The 22,655-nt window shown below is 58.5% G+C and overlaps 10 protein-coding genes across 10 annotated transcripts; 5 read left to right on the top strand and 5 right to left on the bottom strand.

Moving 5' to 3' along the window:
• Positions 1–337: 337 nt before the first annotated feature.
• Positions 338–5,150, top strand: P884DRAFT_205417 (CobW/HypB/UreG, nucleotide-binding domain-containing protein; the record flags this gene model as incomplete). Its single annotated transcript, XM_069438649.1, has 11 exons — positions 338–437; positions 508–591; positions 654–665; positions 724–820; positions 877–1,378; positions 1,432–1,626; positions 2,763–3,036; positions 3,123–3,279; positions 3,844–4,608; positions 4,664–5,009; positions 5,079–5,150. The coding sequence occupies 11 exons, from the start codon at positions 338–340 to the stop codon at positions 5,148–5,150; spliced, it is 2,604 nt and encodes an 867-aa protein (XP_069295860.1).
• A 970-nt stretch (positions 5,151–6,120) lies between these two features.
• P884DRAFT_205480 (uncharacterized protein) lies at positions 6,121–6,918 on the top strand (the record flags this gene model as incomplete). Its single annotated transcript, XM_069438651.1, has 2 exons — positions 6,121–6,426; positions 6,604–6,918. The coding sequence occupies 2 exons, from the start codon at positions 6,121–6,123 to the stop codon at positions 6,916–6,918; spliced, it is 621 nt and encodes a 206-aa protein (XP_069295859.1).
• Positions 6,919–7,713: 795 nt separating this feature from the next.
• Positions 7,714–9,317, top strand: P884DRAFT_247265 (uncharacterized protein). Its single transcript, XM_069440493.1, has 2 exons — positions 7,714–8,489; positions 8,620–9,317. The coding sequence occupies exons 1-2, from the start codon at positions 8,012–8,014 to the stop codon at positions 9,276–9,278; spliced, it is 1,137 nt and encodes a 378-aa protein (XP_069295858.1). The 5' UTR covers positions 7,714–8,011; the 3' UTR covers positions 9,279–9,317.
• A 640-nt stretch (positions 9,318–9,957) lies between these two features.
• P884DRAFT_293504 (P-loop containing nucleoside triphosphate hydrolase protein) lies at positions 9,958–12,152 on the top strand. The gene is made up of 2 exons (XM_069444224.1): positions 9,958–10,506; positions 10,574–12,152. The coding sequence occupies exons 1-2, from the start codon at positions 10,148–10,150 to the stop codon at positions 12,105–12,107; spliced, it is 1,893 nt and encodes a 630-aa protein (XP_069295857.1). The 5' UTR covers positions 9,958–10,147; the 3' UTR covers positions 12,108–12,152.
• Positions 12,153–13,424: 1,272 nt separating this feature from the next.
• P884DRAFT_247259 (WD40-repeat-containing domain protein) lies at positions 13,425–14,814 on the bottom strand (the record flags this gene model as incomplete). Its single annotated transcript, XM_069440492.1, has 2 exons — positions 14,265–14,814; positions 13,425–14,138 (listed from the first exon to the last, which is right to left on the bottom strand). The coding sequence occupies exons 1-2, from the start codon at positions 14,661–14,663 to the stop codon at positions 13,425–13,427; spliced, it is 1,113 nt and encodes a 370-aa protein (XP_069295856.1). The 5' UTR covers positions 14,664–14,814.
• A 772-nt stretch (positions 14,815–15,586) lies between these two features.
• Positions 15,587–17,218, top strand: P884DRAFT_279149 (uncharacterized protein; the record flags this gene model as incomplete). Its single annotated transcript, XM_069443271.1, has 3 exons — positions 15,587–16,186; positions 16,250–16,441; positions 16,574–17,218. 3 exons carry the CDS (start codon positions 15,587–15,589, stop codon positions 17,216–17,218), a joined length of 1,437 nt encoding a protein of 478 aa, XP_069295855.1.
• A 768-nt stretch (positions 17,219–17,986) lies between these two features.
• P884DRAFT_301418 (uncharacterized protein) lies at positions 17,987–18,611 on the bottom strand (the record flags this gene model as incomplete). Its single annotated transcript, XM_069444853.1, has 2 exons — positions 17,987–18,515; positions 18,595–18,611. The coding sequence occupies 2 exons, from the start codon at positions 18,609–18,611 to the stop codon at positions 17,987–17,989; spliced, it is 546 nt and encodes a 181-aa protein (XP_069295854.1).
• P884DRAFT_279148 (uncharacterized protein) lies at positions 18,599–19,024 on the bottom strand (the record flags this gene model as incomplete). The annotated part of the gene is made up of 2 exons (XM_069443270.1): positions 18,599–18,705; positions 18,793–19,024. 2 exons carry the CDS (start codon positions 19,022–19,024, stop codon positions 18,599–18,601), a joined length of 339 nt encoding a protein of 112 aa, XP_069295853.1.
• Positions 19,025–19,653: 629 nt separating this feature from the next.
• On the bottom strand, positions 19,654–20,147 carry P884DRAFT_45866 (uncharacterized protein). Its single transcript, XM_069445909.1, has one exon. The coding sequence runs from the start codon at positions 20,019–20,021 to the stop codon at positions 19,719–19,721; it is 303 nt and encodes a 100-aa protein (XP_069295852.1). The 5' UTR covers positions 20,022–20,147; the 3' UTR covers positions 19,654–19,718.
• Positions 19,693–21,892, bottom strand: P884DRAFT_227708 (uncharacterized protein). The gene is made up of 4 exons (XM_069439692.1): positions 21,735–21,892; positions 21,562–21,656; positions 20,329–21,248; positions 19,693–20,249 (listed from the first exon to the last, which is right to left on the bottom strand). Exons 1-4 carry the CDS (start codon positions 21,785–21,787, stop codon positions 20,169–20,171), a joined length of 1,149 nt encoding a protein of 382 aa, XP_069295851.1. The 5' UTR covers positions 21,788–21,892; the 3' UTR covers positions 19,693–20,168.
• Between the last annotated feature and the right edge of the window lie 763 nt (positions 21,893–22,655).

Raw genomic sequence — 22,655 nt, 5'->3', positions numbered from 1 at the left:
TGCAGCTGCCAGCAACACTACTACCCCTGGTTGGTGGGCGCACCCTTGTCAAGTTTAGGCGCATGCTAATCCCGTTTCGTTATGTTACGCAGTAACTATCCATAGTTGTAATCCGTACATGCCTTGGTTACAAGCATTCCGCAAACTCGGCGGGGACCTGATAATCTGGTACCCCGCGATTTGGCTTCACTACTACTTACATGTAACTGCCAACATTTGCGACAAGAAAAAAAACCACCTTGAGGACAGGCTTTGGGCAAGCCATAACCGAAAACTCTGTTGGAGTACGAGGAGTTGACATCTAGAGGACGAAACATTTCTCCTTTCAACGGAAAAAATGGACTTGGATGACGACGCACCACCGGAGCTGGTTTCTACCGGCACAGATCTGGAGCCCGAGGAAAAGCCAGTAAAAGTACCCATCACGCTAATTACTGGTGTGTATCTCAGGTCCTCTTCTTGTTTCCCCATTGCTGCATGTGGGATCCGGTGTTTAATTGGAACTAGGATACCTCGGTGCGGGAAAGACGACGCTGTTGAACTACATCCTGACCGCCGAGCATGGCAAAAAAATCGCGGTCATTATGAATGGTGAGGTCAGCCTCTGTTTGTGCCAGCAAAAAGTATCAGATGGCTGACCGCAGGTTTTCTAGAGTTTGGTGACTGTACGTCAATGCCCATGCCGGGTCGGGTTGCTGCCGGCTGACGTGACGGGACAAAAAGCGCTGGATATTGAAAAGTCCTTGACCATCAACAAGGACGGCGAGTCGGTCGAAGAGTGGATGGACGTGGGCAACGGCTGTATATGTTGCTCGGTCAAGTGAGTCCCGGTCTTATTACGATGGCTGGACGACGAGCGTTGACGCGGCTTGTCAGGGATACCGGAGTGAACGCCATCGAGTCGCTGATGGAAAAGAAGGGCAAGTTTGACTACATCCTCCTCGAGACCACGGGTCTTGCAGACCCTGGGAACATTGCGCCCATGTTCTGGATGGACGACGGGCTCGGCAGCACCATCTACCTGGATGGCATCGTGACCCTCGTCGACGCAAAGAACATCCTCCGTAGCCTGGACGACCCCGCAGGGAAAGTCGAGGGCCACGGGGATGGCGAAGATGCGCATGGGCCGGTCATGACAACCGCCCATGTACAGATCTCCCACGCCGATGTCATCATCATTAACAAGTCCGACCTGGTGAGCGAGCAGGAGCTGCAGGCCGTGAAGGATAGGATCGAGTCCATCAACGGGTTGTCCAAGGTCTTCACCACGACCCAGAGTGTCGTGCCGAAGCTCGAAGGGTTCCTGCTCGACTTGCACGCCTACGACACTGTTGATGGTCTCGACCGTCCAGGACTCGGCCACAGTCACATCGACAAGGTGGGTGCTCAATCGGAGTCTGACTTGATCATCCGGTGAGCTGATCTGTGTAGACCATCTCGACCATTTCGATCCCGCTCCCAGAGCTGACCGAGGAACAACAATCGGCGCTCGATGCGTGGTTGCGCTCAGTGCTGTGGGAAAACGTCCTCCCCGGCCACGAGCCGACAGGCGGCCCGGCGTACGATATCCATCGACTGAAGGGCCGCTTCTTTACCGATAGCGGAAAGGAAAAGATCATCCAGGGAGTGCGCGAGATCTTCGACATTTTTGACAGCCCTTCACAACCGCCTGATTCGCCCCCTTCAAAGGCAGGCAAGATGGTTCTAATTGGGCGCCATCTGGACGCGTTCGACTTTCAGAAAAGCATAGAGCAGTCAATCGGAAAGGCAAGGCCAACATAGTTTCTGAGGAGACGGGCGTGTGTGGTAGGCGACCCGGGGGCATGATTATGTACATATACACACACACACGCATATAACACACACACACACACACATATATATATATATATATCTATGCATGCAGCCATAGATAGACATCTAAGGCATCCGACGATTTATCGGCTCCGGATTATCTCGATTGTACATCCTGCAGGATGACAAACCCTTGTGATAGGTATTTGACACATCATCCGCTTTGACCAAAGCGGCGAAGCAAACCTCACCTGAACAAAGCAGACGCGGCAAGAAATGCTAAACATGGAGAACGAAGCTCACGAAAAGGTCGCTCAGGTAGTTACAGTACGGATACCTCCGTTCCCGTTCAGTGCTACGTTGGCGCACGGACCCCACACCTCGCCGCTAATGATGTTAGCGGCAGGTGCCAGCCAGCCTTGGAATCGAGCCGTGTTTGTGGCCCACACGACGCTGAACTCCATCTCGAACAGGTCCCACCACCTTCGATCCCACACTCCCCGAACGAGACACACGAGGCCATACGAGAAACGACGACCGAAACCGCCGAACGAACGAGAAGACCGCCGAGCTAGCGTCAATCATGAACCGACCAGGTATGGTGGTGCTGCGTCCGTCCTTTTTTTTTTCCCGACTCGACCTTCCCGGTCTCTCTTGTGCCCCGCTGCTTGGCCCGTTCCCGGCCTTCACATATCCTGCATGAGACCCTCTCCCGCATCGATGCCGCATCGAGCGGACGTTCGGGGGCGCTGAGGACGGGATGACTGTTTGGCCTGGAAGGGAGTCGGGGTTCTGGGTACAGAGGTGCACTCAAGGAGCACCTCTTACAGAACCGCAGTTTGGGGGGTGGGGGGAGGGGAAGGGGGGGAGAGGGGAGGTTGGGACTCTGAGGGTGCTAAAAGGCCTATTCTGCCCTTGAGCCGTGAGAACTGGGCGAATAACTCGGGCAACCGAACCCTTTTCCGCAGAGATGGGTCGGATTTTGGTTCAAGGCGCGGTTGGCCGAGCCGGATGTCGCAGAGTCCTCTCGAGCAGCGCCCCCGTCACCGAGCGTCCACCCCACTGCTGCTATCGTCACCATTGTCGAGTGCCCCGGAAGAGAATATGCTGACGCGCACGCGATGATAGGGGGTGTACCACAAGCGCTTCGCGGCATGCCCAATGGGTTCGCAGGCCAGCAACAACAACAACAACAGCAATCCGGCCGGGCCGTCTCGAACAGGTTACCGAACGGAAAGATAGGTGAGGAAGCGCTGCGGGAAGCGCTGCGGCGCTAAACCGCTTCCGAGGCTCTCGAGGTGCGCGATGGTTAACACGACGGGCTCTAGGGCCGGTCGGGAACGCGGCAGGATGGGGTTTCGGCGGTGGCATGCCTATGGGGGGGAGCGCAAGTGTGCCCCCGGGCGCGGCGAGACCACTAGGAGGAAACGTTAGCTTCGCGCAGAGCCTGACGGGGTCACAGCCGGCGACGCCACTCGACCTAGCGTAAGTCAACATTCTTTCTTTCATTTGCGATGCTGTTGCTTGTGCCCAGTCCCGGAGCTTTTCGCCCAAATCTTCCGGGTCCCTCTCGCGAACCTTGTCTGCGGCGGCCGCTTTTTCTGGCGCATTCTGCAGCGTGGGATTCTTTCCCCGGCGCGTCATTTACTCCGCTGCCTTTTTTTTTTTTTTTCCCTTTTCGCAGCGGGCTCTCTCGGGACCATCTTCGCGCAAAAAAAAAGACGGAATATTCCCAACTCGCTTGCCTCGCCGTTCCGCTCTGGGCTTGACGCGACCGCTTCCGGGTTCGTCTGGGCTGGCTCTCATCGAGAAACCACCCAATGCTAGAAATGGCCACGCCTCGGCGCGACAAACCTAAGCTTTTTCTCAAACCGAAGGAAGCAAGCCTCGCCGAGGAGCCCCAGAGACTAGCGGAAGGGCTTCCCTACGCTTCGATTCTGAAGGGGTACTACGGATCTGCCTCTGCTTCGGTTCTCTCCGGAACATGCCCCAATCCGCGTCCGTGAATTTTTCTCAGGTAAAAGCATAGCTGACTAGTTGCCTCTGCAGAGAGTTTCCAACGTTATCCAATTCAAACCAGCTCAACTCGGCAAACCAGTCGTCCATGTGGTCTGCGCAAGGCCCCCGGAATCTTGGCGCGGGCGTCCATCGGGGAGGGGGGACTCCAATCTCGTCGCAGCAGAATCAGCAAGACGATATGTTCGCCTCGCGTTTGGCTTCGGCGCAGAGCTCATATAGATACGGGAACCAAGGGACTGGGTCCCAAGCAGCTCAAGGGCAGTCTGGTGTAGCCGACGATTTTCCGCCGCTGAACCGGAGCGCAAACGGAGAGATGAGCGGGCAGGAGCGAGGAGGTAACCTGATGTCAAGCTTGGGGTTTGGCTCCCAGGGTTCAGCTTCCGGGTCCGCGATGCACGCGAATCGGGCAGGAAACGGTCTGCTGAACGCGCTGTCTGCGACGTCGAGGGCCGCGGACGCTCGCTCGCCGTCCGCGATAGCGCGGCCACAGGACTCACGTAGTCCGGCCGAGGATGAGTCGCGCCAGAAGGGGACTGGATATCGCGAGGATTCGGCAGGCGCCGTAGCCGGGAAAAACCCTCACGGCGCGATCGGCAATGACCCTCCGACGGGAAAGGGCAAAGAGGAGGAGAAGGGTTCTGCCAGCCAGGTGCAAGATCCTCTAGAGGGGATGGCACCCATCGATAAATGGGGCCTGAAGGGGCTCCGGACGCTGATGAATAATTTCCCCGATTACAATGCGCTGACGTGCGGGCTCGACCCGGCGTCGCTGGGGGTGGACATGCGCTCGACAGAGTATGAGCTCACCTCGTCGGAGGGAACCTTAGATGCAGCCGCTAACTGGTTTCAGCCTGTTGTCAGCGAAGGTCTACTCGCTCTACGAAGATGCTCCGCCGCGGTCGCCGGTGCCTAAGTTCCGTCTTCCTGACTGCTACCAAGTGAAGAACGTCCAGCCGATCGAGGCCAAGATCTCGAGCTTCAACGAGGAGACGTTGATGTGGATCTTCTACAGCTGCCCGCGGGATATTAAGCAGCAAATGGCCGCGATCGAGCTCAATAACCGAAACTGGCGGTGGCACAAGAAGATGCAGATGTGGCTGACGAAAGACGACGTCATGGTGCCCCAGTCCTTGGGTCCTGCTCACGAGCGCGGGTATTACATCGTCTGGGACACGGCCAACTGGCGCAAGGAGAGGGTATGTGATGAATCGCTCCGGGCGGAATATAAATTTTTGAAACTTCCATTTTGCTCACACGTTTGACAGCGAGAACTGGTGTTGCACTATGCCGATCTTGATACTACGCCTACCGCCCAGCTGCAGAGCATAGGAGCTTGAATCCACTGGGGTTGATTGAGAAGAGGAGAGGCATGCACCCCTCGGGATCAGGTATCGGACGAAGCGAGGAGAGCCGCATGAACGTCGACGCAAGGGACTGTGGAGTCCCCTTACAGAATACCTGGGAGCTGGTTATGTCTGTAGGTATCTCTGTCTCTCTCTCTCTCTCTGTGTGTGTGTGTGTACGTATTCGGACGACTACGTCCTCTTCAAGGAGCGGCTATGAGATGGGTGCTGGCGCATTCGGGAACACAAATTGAGCTCCCTTTCCAGGGATCATCTCCTTCGAGGAACAGCAGCTGTGGTAAGAACTTCGAGGGAGAGTCTTAAGTGTTTAGTATGCAAAGCTCTGTGCTCTGTACGGAGTACGTACAGTACTGCTACTGCCACTGTGGCGCGGCAACAGTGGCGTTGAAGAAGGATAGTTGCGGCACGACGGATCCACTCACTCCAAGTGGCCAGGCGCAACGCCACTGAGCCTTCCTGGTTGTTTCTTGGCGGCGATCGGATCTCAGGGGCCGGGGGGGAGGTGTGGGTTTGCTCTTCTAACCCGGACGCCATTGAAGCAGATGATCCCCCCAACGAACTGGATCATTCTCGTCAGCATCAGCATATACAACTCATCCCAATTTTTGATCGCGGAACCGGGGTCGCATTTTCAGGACTACTCTCTCTGCGTCCCGCATCCACCCCCTGACGGCTTTGTGCGCACCACATCATCGCCAGGCAACGGTCGCCGCCACGTGCCTGCCGAAACCGCCCTCTGCCCTCTGCCCTCTGCCACCAACCCATCCCGGCGGCTCGCCCGACATCCTAAAATCCTTGTCATCGCAACAAGATTGGCTGCACGACTTCATCATCCATTCAAACCGCTGCGATTTGGCTTCTACGGATCCTGACCTGCACCCTCGAATCCCCGATCGCAATAAGCAGCCCCGAGAAGGAACAAGGGACCGACCGGCCGACCACCATGCCCGACGCCGCCGACGACCAACAGCTCAACCTCCCCTCGCTCGTCGTGATCCTGGTGATCTCGGGGCTCATCATCCGCTACTTTTTCTTCTCATCCTCGTCAACGCAGTCACCACGCTCAGGGAGGGCGGCCGCGGCGGGAAGCGACCCGGCGGCGCTGATGCGCGCGCGCGAGGCGGCCGCCGAGAGGATACAGCAGATGTTCCCCCAGGTGGACCGGCGCACGGCGCTGTGGGATCTCCAGCGGACGGGCGGCAACGTGGCTGCCACGGCGGAGAGGATCCTGGCGGGCAGGCTGGAGACTGTGAGTCCACTCATTCTCTCTCTCTCTCTCTCTCTCTTTTTTTTTTTTTTTTTTTTTTTTTTTTACACCGCCCTTCTGCTTCCTTTCCCTCTATTCCATGGGTCCGACGATTTTCTGTTATCGTCACTGGTTCCTTCGAGGATGAACAAAGGCTAACGAGTCAACTTTTGTGTACAGCCACCCATCACATTCCAGCCCCCTCCGCCTCCGGGCGGCGGCAACGCTGGCGCTAACGTCACGACGCCGCAGTCCAAACCTGCTACTCCCAGCCCCTCCCATCCGGATCTGATTACGAGGTACAACTTGAAGGACAAGCTCAACGCGCCTCTCGACGAGCCGGAGGGTAGCGGCAAGACGTCCGGGAAAGGGTGGAGCACGAACCGCGAGGAAAGGCAGTCGCTGTTGCAGAGGAGGAGGGACCAGATGATCCTCGAGGCGAGGAGGAAGATGGAGGCTAAGATTGCTGCCGAGAAGGCTGCGGGGCAAAGTTGATGTGCTTTTGGGAAAGTGCTGTATCATTATCATAAGACGGTGTTGGGATGGGTGCTGTCGTAAGCAGACACATACGAGGCAGCAAGGCGTGTTCACCTGCCGCCGGCTCGCTCTAGCCGTTCGAGTTGCATAGGCTGATCTGCGAATTACACCATGATGTTGTCTGCAGAACCCAGGAGAACACGAGATTGCGCTCTCAGCCCTCAAGACAAAGTTTGCTCGTTGCGTACGTAAATATCTGCGGGAGCGGAGGAAGGCGGTCACCAGGGGATCATCACGACGTCGGCCTCCCAGGACAGCGTCACTGCTTGTTCGCCATTGTACCAACTATCTCCAAATCATGCGGGGATATCTTCCACTATTAGAAATCTCGAGATCACATTGAATATGAGATGCGTAAGTGTATTTTCCTACGGGAGTACGGAAGTACACTCCCGCGATTCTTGTTACGGAGGATGTGACGATTAGGTATGCCGAGCCTCGGGCAAGGTATGTACATGTACAGTACGGAGTAACATACCCCAAGCGTTGTTGCCGCACGCTGGGGACGCCTAGTGTAGTGTAGTTAATGCCCCACATTCCTTAGCTGGCCCTGATAAGCTCTCTTTCACATGCCATCGAAAGGAGAATTTTGGTAGCATCAATTCTCTCTTTCGGTTCTTTCAGGGTCCAGAGCTGTACCAATTGGTCAACTCAAACTCCGGTTTCCGCTTGACAGACTGGTCTATCGCCTCACAATTGTAGAATATATACAAGTAAACAAAAAGGAGAAAAAACAACGGGGTTTTGAGGACAGAACACGGACGTGGCGCATCGAGAGATGCACGGATTATGCACACAGGCTGTACTCCCCAAGACTCGCTTGATACCGCCTTGCCCCTCATGACTCCATCCCGCAACCGTTGGGACCCATATCATGCAAGTAGAACATAATCCTGGCCGCTTATCCATGTGAGAACTCGACTCCTCCTGACGCACCGTGTTTTTTTTTTTTTCGTCCATCCCTCTCCTGTTTCTCTTCTTCCCTCGATACACTTTATAGGCCACACACGGGGGACGGGTCGAATAGCACCAAGGAAGAGCAAGCATCGCTATGTTGGGAGGTCCCATCAACTATCACACGCGCACCATGCCATTCAGCGACCCCATGTATTCCGAGGACCGCTCGGAGCTCGGAGGATGGACTACCTTGGGCGTTTTAGACACGCTCCGCCGCTTCGCCGACCTAGTCGCAACATGGTCGATGGCCGGGACGGAGGCCGGGTGCCAACCTACGGCAATGCACCACCGCGCCGTCCATGAGGATAGACGGGAGAGGATCGAGACAGCAGGAGGAGCGAAGGGGGTGGCTGGGGTGACTGCGGCACCGGGGGGGCCAGAAGAGGCGAGAATGAGCCTGAAACCGGTCGTCGGGCCAGCGCTGGAGCACCACGCAGCCGTACCCGACCGACGAAGCGTCGACGTCGCGCTCGCTCAGGGGAAATGGTTCGTCTCTATCATTGCCTCCCTGGCAGCCGTCCTGGGATCGCCCGCGACAAGCTCGGGAATCGACTGGAAATCCGCCAGCCAAGGTTTGTACCCCCTTCCTCCCTCCCTCCCTCCCCCCCTTTTTTTTCCCCAAACACTTTGAACAAGCGTACGGGAGCAGAGTAAGGGAATCGGTCAGCTAAAAACACACACGCCTCCACCGCCGGTGGGCAGGTCTGGATCTCGTCCTGAACGCGAGCCGGGAATACGTCACCGGCCAGGAGATGCGCCACAACCAGCACGCGGACCACGACGCCTACTTTGAGCGGTCGGCGTACATCAACGGCACGCAGCACATCCTCCGCGGCCTCCCGCGCGACCTCGACCCGGCCGAGGCGGCCATGCTGCACCGCTCCATGCCCCGGGCGCTCGGCGCGTCTTGGAACCCGCCGGCGGCGGCGGGGGGTTGGGGCTGGAGCGGCGGCCGGGCCCGCAGGGGGGGGCGGCGGCGGAGCAGCCGCGGCAAGCTGCAGGGGCTGGCCATGTTCTGCATGTACGCCGTGTACTCGGTCGCGATGTGGGCGACGCCCAAGCTCGCCGGGTTCGGGACCCGGGTCGTCGAGGCGGAGCAGCGGCACCAGTACGTGCCGCGGCTGCTGATGGCGCTCGCCGCGCTCCTCCAGGTCGCCGTCCTCGCCCTCCACTGGCTCTCCGGTTGCTGGCCCTGCCAGGCGCTGCTGATGCTGCTGAACTACGCCCTCGACTGCGTCCGCGGCGTCGTCTTTGACTTCAGCGTGCACGAACACGAGCACGAGCACGAGCACGAGCACGAGGCGGTGCGCGAGGGGGTCGTGCCGGGGTGGGAAGAAGATGCTGTCAAAACTGGGATCTAGGGCTCCTCCAGGTCATTTTTTTTAATTGTTTATGGCGGGTTTTCCTTTTTGGTATTTTTTTCTTCTTCCTTTTCCTTTCTTTCCTCTATCCGACTCGCTGTCATTGTTGCGTGCCTTTGGAGTAAAGAGTCTAGAGGCGTTTGGAACGGCGTTTGACTAGATCGGTTTGGGGATCTGGCTGTGGAAGAATGGCGCACGCACTAGGTAATTAAACGGAAGACCGGTACGGGGTCGTTGGGTAACTTGCGACTAGATTCAGACAAGCAAATGCTGGCTGTAGTCGTTGGGGCTTAACTCGGGTCGTTTCACTACGGAGTACGTACCTACCAGCTTTGTGGTAACCTCGGTGTGGCTTCCATTTTTGTGTAAGGTATGCGCACACAGTGAACATATCTGCCCTCTGCCATCTCTAGAAAGCTCAAGCTCGTCAATCAGGTACCCACGCACTACTGCGGTACCTTGTTTGCAACCTCTCCGTACGGGTTAAGTAAGGTATTCCGTACCTCTCCTCAGGTACCCGCGAGCTGCTGAGTGGGTTCAGCTACGGAGTAACGGCGCTAAAGCTAGTTCACCTAGACGCGTCGACGGTTGAATCGGCGCGATAAGATAAGCAATTGGTCGCTGATCCCTAGCGAGCTTTGGAAATTTTCTTTTCGCCTTTTTACTCGGCGGTTCTGATAAACTACTGCCGGACCCGACCCAAGACCCCCGACAGAACCCCTCGTCGCCTGTATTCGACGATTGCCCCGTGTTGTATACATCCATAATCCATACCGTTCTTTGTTCTTGATACCTTTTCTTCACAGAGACCAGTGAGACATTGCCGACCCACTGACGATCCTTTCGAACCGACGAGCTCGCGCGCAGATATGATGAAGACCAGCCTTTTACGGCAGGCCGCCGCGACCCGCGTAGCCCTCGCCGTCCGTCCGGCTCAGGCTTCATTCAGGGCCTCTTCGGCCGTCCTCGCCCTCGCGCGAAGCTCACGGCCGTCCCCGGCCGTCCCTCGTCCCGCCAGCTCTCTCCTCCGCTTCTATTCGGCCGAGTCCGCAGCCCCTCAGACCTCCTCCGATAATGGCTCGTCAAACCTCGTCACTCGCTTCGAAGACCTGCGCAGGCTCGGCGTTCATGAGCATCTCGTTAACTCCCTCACCAAGGGCTTGGGCTACGAAACCATGACCGATGTCCAAAGCATGACCATCAGTCCCGCGCTTGCCGGGAAAGACGTGTAGGCCATCCCTCCTCCTTTGTCGAATCGCGTGCACACGGCTGGCTGACGTGCGCCGCCACTTCAGTGTTGCCCAGGCAAAAACCGGTACCGGCAAGACCTTGGCCTTCCTCGTCCCCGTCATCCAGAGGCTCATCGCTAGCCAACCGGAGCTCGCATCCCCCCGCGCTGGCGGCCGCGCCAGGTCCGACGACATTCGCGCCATCGTTCTCTCGCCCACCCGTGAGCTTGCTGAGCAGATCGGCGTCGAGGCGAAGAAGCTCTGCAGAGGCACCGGCGTCGTCATCCAAACCGCCGTCGGCGGAACTCAAAAGAACGCAATGCTGCGCAAGACGCGTATCGAGGGCTGCCACTTGCTGGTCGCCACCCCCGGCCGCCTGCACGACCTCCTTTCGGACCGATCGACCGGGATTGACGCTCCCAACCTCGCCGCCCTGGTGCTGGACGAAGCCGACCGGATGCTGGACGTCGGCTTCAAGGCGGAGCTCGAAAGCATCCTCGACTACTTGCCTCATCCCGTGGACGTGCCCCGGCAGACCCTGCTCTACTCGGCCACCATTCCCAAGAACGTGGTCAACATTGCCCGAAAGTTCATCAACCCGACCAACTTCGAGTTTGTCCAGACGGTGAGGGCAGACGAAGTCCCGACGCACGAGAGGGTGCCGCAGTTCATCGTCCCTTGCCGCGGCTTCGAGAACCTGCCTCCCACCCTCCTGGAACTGGTACGCCGCGAGCTCCGCAAGACCTTGGACGACTCGGACAAGCTCCCGTTCAAGGCCATCGTCTTCCTCCCTACGACGTCGTCCGTCCAGGCCTACGCAACCATCTTCCGCCGCCTCAAATTCCATGACCGCCTGATGCCGAGGATCTTTGACATTCATTCCAAGCTGTCCCAGTCGGCGCGGACGCGGTCCGCCGATAATTTCAGGCAGGCCAAGAGCGCCATTCTCTTCTCCTCGGACGTCTCGGCCAGAGGCATGGATTTCCCCAACGTGACCCACGTCATCCAGGTGCACCTCCCGCAAGATCGGGATCTGTATATCCATCGTATCGGCCGTACCGGCCGTGCGGGCAAGCAGGGCGAGGCCTACCTCCTGACCGCAGACGTCGAGATCCCCGCCGCCAGGAGCCGGCTTCCGGGTCTGCCGATCAAGCGCTGCACTGACCTCGAGTGTGCCTCGATGGACGTGGCTCGGGCGGCCGACGTTCCTCAGGTGATTGAGGACATCAAGAACGCTGCGGTAAAGATCCCCTATGAAGTCGTGAAGGACACGTATGCCTCGCTTCTCGGAAACGCCATCAAGGACGTCGACAAGCAGGACGTCGTCTACGAACTCAACAACATGGCCAAGTACATTTTCGGCTTGGACCAGCCCCCGGCCCTCTCGACCAAGTTTGTCAATCATTTTGGGCGCCACATCAAGGGCTTGCGGACCGTCACGGCCAGGGATATCGAACCCAGGAGGGAATATGGCAATCGGGGCGGCAGCTACTCGGACCGTGGCGCCCGGTCCGAGGGGTTTGAGAAGATGGAGCGTCTTGCCGCCAACGAGAATGGCGGCAGTCGTGGTCGGGCTCGGGCCCCTCGCCCTGCCTTCTAACTTCCTGCCGAGGTCGGGTGGTTCGCGGCGAGTAAAACCCGGGGGGGGGGGGGGGGGAACACTTGGCGTCCTCGCCCGCTTGAACACTCTTCCCGCGACATTTAGGAAGCTTGTATGTGTACGATTACGGATCTTGGGCTATTTGGTTTCCCTCTTTGCATCCTCTATTTCCCCCTCCATCTCATCCGCCGTTGTGCGACGGGGGAAGACGGCGTTTGCAGGCGTGTTTTTTTTTGGGGGGGGGAAGGGAGGGGGAGGTTGTTGACACACACGAAGGAAGCTCGCATCTATCTGCCTTTGAGAGGCGGAGCGAGCAACACAAAAAGCGAGGGATGAAGTTAAAGCACAAAGAAAATGAAGGGCTGTATTTCATGATCTCGGGTCGTTGGGTCGGTCTACAAGGGAAGGGATAGAGATGGGGCTTCTTACGACGTTTGTCAGTTTCTCTCTGTTTTTGGTGCATCGGGCAAGGCGGTTTTGACGGGTGACAAGCTGCCCATCTCTCATCTCTATCCAGCTCTGTCTCTCTCGTACATATATATAGTAGATCTTCTCGGCATGTCGTTTATAATGTTAGCATTGTATAATAGGAGAGTAATGACGGAAACGGCTTTCCCAGCCAAAGAGTTGCAGGTTGTGATACAGAGAAGACGGGGGCACATATTAATATATATTCGAGCCTCGTGTAGTCTGCCCCCGTGCTCCGTCCCTTGGGGAGAAGCGGCTCTGAAAGTCCTAGCTCCGGCGCCTGGCGGGGACCCCCACTCCCTACCCTCCGGGTCCTATCATCCCGAATCCAGTGTTCTTTCCTCGCGCTCTTTGAAAGGGAAACTCCCAGTTCCCAACTACGGCCGGCATGCCATCTCCTTTCCCTTACTGTGTTGTTTGTCTATCCGGACAACCCGAACCCGTACCCGTACCCGTACCCGTGTCCGACCTGACGTTTCCAAAGCCCGTTGTATCGCCAAGTCTTCTTCCCTCCTCCTCCTCCTCCTCCTCCTCCTCCTCCTCCTCCTCCTCCTCGTCGTCGTCGTCGTCGTCGTCGTCGTCGTCGTCGTCGTCGTCGTCGTTATTTCTTCCAGCGGGGTATCATCTTTTGTCCACTTTCTGTTCACACTCCGTAGCCGACATGATTCTCCTGTCCCCTCAACAAGAACAACAGCAGTAGCAGCAAGTTGAGCCAATCCCAAGTCGTTGTAGAGTACAGTGTTTAACACATTCTTCTTTTATTCTTTTTCTTCTTCTTCTTCTTCTTCTTCTTCTTCTTCTTCTTTGCCTGCTTCCTTTCTCTGGCCCAGACGCCCTGAAAAAGAGTAATCAGGCTCTCAGCAGGGTATGGGCATCCCACACCAGGACCCTCTGATCCCACCCGGTGGAGGCCAACCAGCCGCCCGTGCCGAACAGGCACCAGTCGACTCCGGTGGCGAACTCGGAGTGGCGGTTCATGACGCCGAGCTGGGTGCCGACGGGGATGGTGTTGGGGGGGAGCTTCTGCTGCTGCTGCTGCTGATGCTCCTGCTGGTGGGGCGCGGCGGAGCCGTCGGACCACACGCGGACCGTCATGTCGTAGCTGGCGCTGGCGAGCACGTCGCTGGCGTGGGGGCTCCAGGCGAGGCGGCGGACGGCGTACTCGTGGCCGGGCAGGACGGCGATGGGCCCGCCGGCCGGGTTGCGCAGGTCGAAGGTGCGGACGATGCGGTCGACGCCGCCGGTGGCGACGACCGTGTCGCGGTACTTGTTCCAGTCGTGCGTCAGGATCTCGGCGGGCACGGTGCCGCCGAAGGTCTGCCCCGTGGAGAGGAGCGGCAGGGGAGCGCCGGCGCCGCCGGTCCCCTGCGGGGGCGCGTGGGCCGGGATGATGGTGGTCAGGTGGTACTTGGCCGACACGGGGGTGCGCAGGTCGAAGACGCGGATGTGCGAGTCGGAGGAGACGCAGGAGATGATGGCGGGGTTGGTCGGGGAGAAGCAGGCCGAGTAGGTGCAGTTGCCGACCGGGAGGGTCTTGAGCGAGGTCGGGCGGGAGGGTGACCACTGATCGCGGGGGGAGCGGAGGAGAGGGAGGAAAGGGGGGTACGCGTTAGCCTGGATGAATACTTGTACAAACAAACGAGCACGGTAGGGAAGCCGGGAGGGAGGGAGGGAGGGAGGGGTTCTCACAATCTTGACGGTGCCGTCCCAGGAGCTGGAGATGAAGCTGTCTTTTGCAATCGGATTCCAACAGACGGAAAAGGCCTCGCGCTTGTGCTCGGCAAAGTTCATGACGGGGAAGCCGCCGGCAGTCAGGTCGAACAGCTTGAGGGAGCCGTCGCCGCAGGCCACGACCACCTGATTCTCGTTGATCTCGGACCAGGCAAGGTCGTACTGGGCGTCATTGGTGTCGAAGCCCCTCTCGAGCTGGATGCCGGCGGGGCCCAGGCCGAGGACGAAGAGGCGGCCATTTCCTACGATGCCGTAGTTGGCCGACGCGGCAACGGCGAGGCGCGAGTCGTAGTAGGGCGAGTACTTGACCGCGTACGGGTTGAAGCCCAGAGTGCGGAATTCGAGCATGGACGCCATGGCCGGTCGCCGGGGGGGAGAACTGGTGCGCTACTGCGCGCGCGACACTGACGGCAACTTTGGCGATGTCGGCGAGCGGAGGGGTGACAGTTTGGGCTTTCGGCACTGCGACTTGGTTTGCCGGTAATAAGAGAGAGAGTGATGGCGGGGCCGAGACCTCGGCTCATTCTTCTGGCCTGCAAGCGGCGGAGGGAATGGAGCGGTGCCCCGCCATCCCCCACGGTGGGAATCTGCTTTTCTCGGCAGAGTGCCCCATCAAGTATTCCGTACTACAGTAATGTTGAACTGCGGATGGGTACCTAGCACCTCGCACCTCGCACCTCGCACCTCGCACGCGGGCAAGTAGTACCGCGCTAGGAAGTAACGTACCCCGATAAGTTAACTGGTGTTAACTAATCCGTACTTGGAGCACAGTACCTTCCAGCAGCCTACTATTAGAAGCTCTGACTGCGTTAGTATCAGCCCAACGGCGGGACTGCTGGTTGCAATCTCTTTATTTTTTTTTATATGTTTCTTTTCAATTGGCCGCACTTACCAGTCACAGCAGAAACTAACGGTCCAGGTTAATCCATCCCCTACCGAGGTGTGCGTGCCTGATATTATTTATTCTAGGGACGAACGCGAGACTGCCATCTTTAACTATTAGTTAGGTATCTGGCTGCGCGGCTCTCCGTCCCAAATCGAGTCACGAGATACCGTTCCCGTCTCGTGCCCTGGATGCCCCACAACTCTACGCCCTTTCGTTCTCGAAAGCGACGAGGCGCGTCAAAAACCGGGTTGCATCCGCGACTTCGATCCCACTACGCCATCGCGGGTCGGTATCACTGCAGCCATGTCATGTAGCGCAGCCCCGTCATATGAGGCCCCGTTTGATCGGCCCTGTCAATATAGCAGCGCCTATACTCTATCATAACTCTGCGACCATGGATGCCTTTGTAACGAGAAAGAAGCGCAAACCGGACCATGTCCCGACTGTTGGGCCATCCGTGGACAAGGATGAGCCCGAGGAGTCGACAGATGTGAAACTGGCCATCCTATCCTCGCTTCACCCGACTGTTGACCAGGAAACGCTGCTTGACATCCTGCTCGCCCACGACGGCAACGTCGAGGCGACATCGCAGACCATCAAGGCTCGACTGCCACGGAAACCGGGCCCGGGGTCTATGGTGGTTGCGCAGTCTTCCCTGCGATCCTTCGCCGTCAGCACGGCCGGTATCGACCCTTCTCCGTCGCCAAAGCGGGCCAAGGTGCTCTCCCGAAAGGGGACCACGCTCCATCTGTACGACCCCGTCGACATTAGCGAGCACACGCCCTGCACTGTCATCCACAACTTCTTGCCTGCCGAGGAGGCGAACTCCCTGCTCGAGGAGCTGCTGGAGGAGTCCAAAACGTTTGAGAAGAGTACCTTCAAGCTGTTTGACAATGTCGTCTCGAGCCCCCACACCACGGGCTTCTACGTGGGCAGCTACAAGGAGCTCCAGCAGCAGAAGCACGAGTACGTGTACAATGGTTCCAGGATGACGGTATCTCTCCATACATCCCCCCCGGCTCGCCGTCCTTTCGACTTTGCGCTGATGGGCATGCAGGATGTCCGAACCCTGACGCCGCAGCTCGAGCGCGTCAAGGCCCGCGTGCAAGAGGCGGTCAACCGCGAGATCCAGGAGCGCATCCGCACTCGCTACGGCGGCAAGAAGCTCAGGTATCAGTCCCCCGGGCCATGGACGCCCAACGCAGCATTCGTGAACTGCTACAACGGGCCAACGGAGAATGTCGGCTGGGTAGGGTCCCCCCAAATCATCAGCCTGCTCGACCAGGAGGGGAGAGAGGTTTCCTTCCAACCGCCCCTTATTATTGTCTCGAGAATCCTGCCGGACTGACGCGGAAAACCCCATTCCATTCATTCATTCTAGCACAGCGACCAACTGACCTACCTCGGCCCGCGCCCGGTCATCGGCTCCCTCTCGCTGGGCGTGACGCGCGAGTTCCGCGTTCGCCGCATCCTGCCCCAGGACGACGCAGGCACGAGCGCCGAGGCGAGGGACCAGAGTAACAACAACAACAACAATAATAATAATAATAATAACGATAACAGCAACAGCAACGCCGACTTGACGGGCCAGATCGCCATCCACCTCCCGCACAACTCCCTCCTGGTGATGCACGCCGAGATGCAGGAGGAGTGGAAGCACAGCATCGCCCCGGCCCAGGCCATCGACCCGCACCCGATCGCGGGCAGCCGACGCATCAACGTGACGTACCGCCACTACCGCGACGCCTTCCACCCGCGCAACACCCCGCGGTGCCCGTGTGGGATCCCCGCCGTGCTGCGGGTCGCGACCAAAAAGCGGGAGAACCGGGGCCGGTATTTCTGGATGTGTCACGCCGGTAACGTGCCGGGCAAAGAGGCGTGCGACTTCTTTCGGTGGGCAGAGTTTGACGAAGACGGGAATCCGCCGGGTGTGGGCCGGGATGGGCCGACGGAGGAAGCAGTAGACCGGGAAGGAACTGGATCAGGGGAGGAGGCTGAACCTGGAAAACCGGACGAGGGAGGGTGAAAGCAACACAGAGAGATCCATCGCCACTTCGCGCCATTCCGAAAGTGACAGTATACGTAGCGCGCATTACCAGCATCACACAGACCACCGACTATATATATATATGTATTACTTAGTAATTACCTCCCACCAGCCTGTCCAGCCCCATCCCCACCCCCTTTCCTTCTCCTTCTCCTTCTCCTTCTCCTTCTCCTCCTTGCCCGTCCTGGCCTTCACACTCACCATCCCACTACACCTTCCCACGCCTCCAACAGCCGTTCGCCTCGTCTGGCCCTCGCCGTCCATCTTGGCATCGACTACGACAGGATCGAGAGCAACGGGCGCTGCGTCGGCCCCCATGAGCCACTTCCCCACGGGCCCGCGCTGTATCTCTGCCCCCGTCCGCGCTCGTTCCCGGGAGCTAGTGCTTCCACCGGAGCGGCCGGCCCTTCCATCTCCTGACGATGACGCGAGAGGGTGCGGCAAGTGTGACGATGGCGTTGGCTCACTCGGGAAGGACGGGGACGACAAAGACGAAGAAGAAGCAGAAGAAGCAGAAGTAAAGAAAGAAGATCGGGATACCGAGGCGGCTCTGCTGGGACTACCCGGGCGGCGGCGGTAAATCTTTCGCCGGACGGTTTCCGTTGACGACGTCACCGCCGCCACCGCCGCCGCATGGCCTCCTTCCGGATGACGCCCTGCGAAGCCCTTCTCCGAACACTCTCCGCCATACTCTACTTCGACATGCCGTGGCGGGGATTCTCCGCGGCTAGGCTTGTCGTACCGTTCCTATCGTTCCTCCGAGGCCAGCTGGGACGCCTTGGGCTCCGACACACGTATCGGTGGACCTGTTGTTGGGCCGACGACGTTGGGTCGCGGTTGGATCCATCGAGATCGTATGACGCGCTGCATCACGGCATGCGCCTTGTCCGCCCCCCAATGCGAGGCAACAACCTCGAATAGGCGGTTCGGGCGCGGCGTGCAGGGCAGCGGCGACCATGGCGAGGCAGAATTGTGCCGCCTAATGCTCGCGGTGGCCGTCGTCTGGATCGTCGTCCGAATGCCCGAGAGGCCGTCGGGACCAGGACTGCTTGACGGTACCGACGTCAGCTTGTTGCGCCTTTGCGGGTACCCAGAGTGGCGGTAGGCCACGCGGATCTCGAGATACTCCGTCACGGTGCCGCCGAGCTCCACCTCGAGATCCTCGATCAGATCGTCCGAATTTTGCCGGACGTGGCGGGTGCGCGGTCGATGACGAGCTGCGGGTCCCAGTAGGATCTGGGCCACAAAAAGCAACCGGGATTCCGGGTGCAGTATCCTGTCGTTTTGGTCAGCAATACCAGGGGGGGTCGGGCGCGACCAAGCAAAAAAAAAAAAAAAAAAAAAAAAAGACGAACGAGCCTACTTCGGGCATGCCTTATCGCCGAGCACCTCGACGACCGTGCTTTCTGAGAGGGGAAGTAGTTCTAGCGAGACGTCGTACAAGAAGAACCCATGCCACGGTGCACCTATTCGCGAGTGTTAAAAAAAAAAAAAAGAGAGAGAGAGATCTCTGAGACTGTGGGCCATTCGATGCTCTCGCCATCATTACTGACCTTGACATGACCGTCTGTCACTGGCCGGGTCGTATAGTACCTGCTCTACGGCGGCTGTACTCGACCCCTGTACGGACAACTGCACAGCTACCCAAATGGTTACGACGCCGTCATCCGCAGCTGCCGATTCAGGGGTCACCACGATCTGGGGAACGAGCGTATGAACAACAGCTGGGAGCGACGGTAAGGAAGGACAGCCGGCAGGATTCCCGGCCCCAGTCTTGGCCGGCATACCCGAGGTGCGTGCATGGTCGTCTGACCTGTCCGGTAGCGACCGGCGGAGCGTTGTCCTCGGGGTCCAGGGCAGCGATCCGTCTTCTTGGGCGCACTCAGGCGGGGCCGGGAGGGCCGGGCTGACTCCTTCCCGGTTCCCCCCCTCCTTGCCCAGCACGGGGGAGTACCGTGGACGGCGGTCCGACTGACGTGAGCCTGAAGTGCATGAGGTGGATCGTTGATACTCAAGGGCGACAGGATGGGCCAGCGGCGCGGCTATTCGACCCGGGCTGTCGTAAGCAGATTGCGCGCAGACACGGCCTGATATCTGTTGTATCCAAGCATTGACGGTCCCTGGGTCCCCGTTTTCGTTTTGGGTGCAACCAACAGCAACAGGAAACGCGGCCCGCCCACCCCGGTCACCTCTTATTTTTGGGAGCGCCAGGGGGCGATGCCTGTCCAACGATCCGAAGGGGCTGTCCGTGCAATTGCCTGACATCTCGCGTTCTTGGCTGCTCCTTCGCGGGTCCGTTGTGACTCGACCGCTCCTCCTCGAGGTTAATCGCTTCGTGATATGCAGCGGTCTCGGCACGGCGCGCCATGGGGTAGCGTCCTCGTGTTGACTGCCAATCGCCATCGCGGCGACCTGCCCGTCAGCACAGCGCTCCACCGCCGTGGAAGTTTGCTCCGGCCCCGGCCCGGGCCCCGGCATGTCAGTGGCTGGTCGCGGAACTGAAGGATACATGACCTGGGAGTTTTGTTGTGTGGAGGAGCTGTCTATTGGAATCAGAACACCCCGTCGGTAAGCCGAGGAGGAAGACGAAGCAGACACGACCGCCCAACACTGCAAGGCGCCCATGTGCAATACCGGACTGGGATGGCACTCTGTGTGTCCTACCGAGCGGTATCTTCTGCCGTAACCGTAACCATGTGAACAAAGGATGCGATATGGGAGTGCGTAGATGCGCAGATGCGTGTTGGTAAAGATGGAGCAAAAAGGCCGACAGCACAAGCATACGGATTGCCTCTTCCCCCCCTTCCTAAATTTCTCACGTTCCACTCTCTGAAAGCGTGCCTGCCGAGGCAGTTTCGCGATCACTGTCCCGTTCTGTAGCCACAGAGAGGGAAAGTCGCTTGGGGCACTCCGCTCTTGCACAATAACACTATGCTGCCGCGCCAAGCGTCCGGAGCAGATTGGACTTCGCCCCCTCGACCTCGGCTTCGTCCATGTTCAGGAAGTTGATCTAAGGGGGGGTTAGGAGGGAGGAAATGGTCAGCCTGTCGGGTTCACCACAGCGAGAAGGAAGAAACCGGAAACGTTACCACTTCATCCGGCGCCCCGGCATGTCCATACAACACCCCCTCGGACAAGCTGGACGCGATATTCCTCTTTACTCGTTCTTCCCAGACCCCTTCCCAGTTCCACTCGTCGGGACGCTTCGTCGCCGCCGCCGCCGCCGGTGCCACCGCAGCAGCAGCAGCAGCAGCAGCAGCAGCGCCTGTTGCAGCCACCGGCGAGGGAGCCGGATCCTTGTCCGCCTGCGCTCCGCCTTCCCGCCCGGAAATCTCGCCCGCTCCCGACGGCCCCTTCGCCGCGACGTGCCGCCGGTGCGTCCGCCAAGCATGCCACGCGCCCGGGTTCCCCGCGGCGTCGAGCGGGATCGAGTCGAGCACGTCCTCGTCGTCAAACGTGCTCCGGATGTACCGCAGCACCTCGTACGTCGACACCTCCTTGGTGCTGCCCGTCCCCGTCCGCGCATAGCTGCCGGGCGCCGAAACCGAGGACGCGGCGGCCGAGGTCCCGGTGGCCGTAGCCACGGGCCTCGTCGGCGTTCCCGCCACCGCGTCCCGGTCGCCCTCCGTCTTCGCTCCCGAGCCCCTCGTCGAATCACCATCACCACCACCACCACTACTACTACCACTACTACCACTAGAAGCAGCCTTGGCAACATCCGTAGCCGTAGCCGTAGCCGCGGCTGCGGCGGCGGCCGCAGCAGCCCTCCTCCCGCGCCCGAACCAGCCGGGAAACCCATGCCTCAGACTGAAGCCACCGGGGGGCAGCCGCTGGTCGTCGTTGGCGCTCGCCGTGCCGCCGTCCTGCACGTCGGTCGAGTACATGTATGTGGTCAGCGGCGTGATCAGGGGGTGGAACATGTCGGTAGAGAAGGCGACGAGCGGCGGGAGCGCCGGGTAGGCGTCCGGGAAGGAGATGTGGAAGCGCAGGATGGCGGGGGCGTAGGGGCCTATTTTGTTCGTCAGTGGTCATACATACTCTTTTCATTTCTTTGTTTTTTTTCTCCCTTCTTGTTCTTCTCTATTCTTTTTTTTTTTTCTTTCTTTCTCTTCGAATCGCTTCGCTCTCTTCTCCTGCCACTCTCCCTCTCTCTCTCTCTCTCTCTCTCTCTCTCTCTCACTCAGCCATATACACGCTCTTTCTTTACACTTAAATCCCAACTCCCATTCGTGATGTCTCTCTCGTCCCCAAAAAAAAAAAAAAAAAAAACTGAAATGCATGGGAGAAATACAATGGTGGTTGAAATGGGGAGGAGCGCGTACCTTTCCGCACAAACATGACGCCCGACCAGAGAGTTGGGTCGCCTGGTGTGAGACTGACAAAGATGCCATGGGGACAGGCTTGTTTGAGACCGGCGCTGTGGAAATCAATCTCGGTTAGTTTTGATCAAGCCGATAAGAGAGAGAAACAGGTTGGGGTTGTGGGAGCGTCATACAATTCAGCGAGGAGATGCTGTCGCTTAACGGCGGGCAAATTGCTCGTACTCATTGCTGATGGTGTTGGGAAAGAAATTTAAATATCTGAGAGACGGATCATGAAGTTGTGCAACTGGTGCTTTGCTTTTTGGCAAAAAAAAAAAAGAAAAAAAAAAGGTACTGCATGAAGGCATGCGAGATGAGATCAATGGCTGATTGACGAGTGAGTGACTGAGCGTCGTTCGATGCACATCTGCGACACACATCAGGGCTCATCTGGTGCCAAGCCTGGTGAAGGAAGGGTGCAGAGGCAGGGGTTAGGGTTATGGGTCGTCCCAACTCGGGTGCTCATCCGAACTTCAGAAACAGCACGCACGAGGTGGCTTTTCCTCGGCTCCCCATTGCTTGTTGTCTGTGTTGATCTCAAGCCTGGGAATCAACAGAGACCAACATCAATGACACAAGGGCCGACTTCCTTGTTACGAGCACTTGTTTCGGCGGCACGTTTGCCAAGCCCGTGTCCCGGTCGTGCCCTGCGTGCACAACAGTGCAAACACCCTCCAAATAACTATCCTGTGACAGAGGTTCCCGAGAGTCATGGGCATTGGAGCGGACAGCTCTCTTCCGTACTCATTCCGTACACGACTCCCCAAGTCACACCGGGTTCCTAATGATGCTACCAGTGAGTTCCAGCGAATCCCCCGACTGTCGCACACCATACCGGGCACAGTGCCCTACAAGGAGTGTGTAGTGTACGGATTATATCCCTCGCAACACCGCTCAAGTTCCGCACTCGGTTCCCCCCTGCACCCTTGGACGAGCGCCTCGCCGGCCCCCTTGCTAGCTACACTGTACGGAGTAGTTAGTGCACCCTCACAACGCATACATGTTTGTAATCCGTATTGTACATCCCACAACACACGCACACACACGTGCCCCCC

This window comes from Thermothelomyces heterothallicus (genome assembly GCF_042370625.1).
Source record: "Thermothelomyces heterothallicus CBS 202.75 unplaced genomic scaffold P884_scaffold_19, whole genome shotgun sequence".
NCBI classification, from domain to species: Eukaryota; Fungi; Ascomycota; class Sordariomycetes; order Sordariales; family Chaetomiaceae; genus Thermothelomyces; species Thermothelomyces heterothallicus.
Note: the sequence above shows the minus strand (reverse complement) of the source record. Positions and strands in the feature narration are given on the sequence as shown.

Coding starts and splice junctions, on each gene's coding strand:
- P884DRAFT_293504 (XM_069444224.1), top strand. CDS start 10,148: ATGATGAAGACCAGCCTTTTACGGCAGGCCGCCGCGACCCGCGTAGCC. Junction 10,507..10,573: donor GCGCTTGCCGGGAAAGACGT/GTAGGCCATCCC, acceptor CCGCCACTTCAG/TGTTGCCCAGGCAAAAACCG.
- P884DRAFT_45866 (XM_069445909.1), bottom strand. CDS start 20,021: ATGCTTGTGCTGTCGGCCTTTTTGCTCCATCTTTACCAACACGCATCT.
- P884DRAFT_227708 (XM_069439692.1), bottom strand. CDS start 21,787: ATGAGTACGAGCAATTTGCCCGCCGTTAAGCGACAGCATCTCCTCGCT. Junction 21,249..21,561: donor CGTCATGTTTGTGCGGAAAG/GTACGCGCTCCT, acceptor CGAACAAAATAG/GCCCCTACGCCCCCGCCATC. Junction 20,250..20,328: donor CCGGGGCGCCGGATGAAGTG/GTAACGTTTCCG, acceptor ACCCCCCCTTAG/ATCAACTTCCTGAACATGGA.
- P884DRAFT_247265 (XM_069440493.1), top strand. CDS start 8,012: ATGTTGGGAGGTCCCATCAACTATCACACGCGCACCATGCCATTCAGC. Junction 8,490..8,619: donor CTGGAAATCCGCCAGCCAAG/GTTTGTACCCCC, acceptor GCCGGTGGGCAG/GTCTGGATCTCGTCCTGAAC.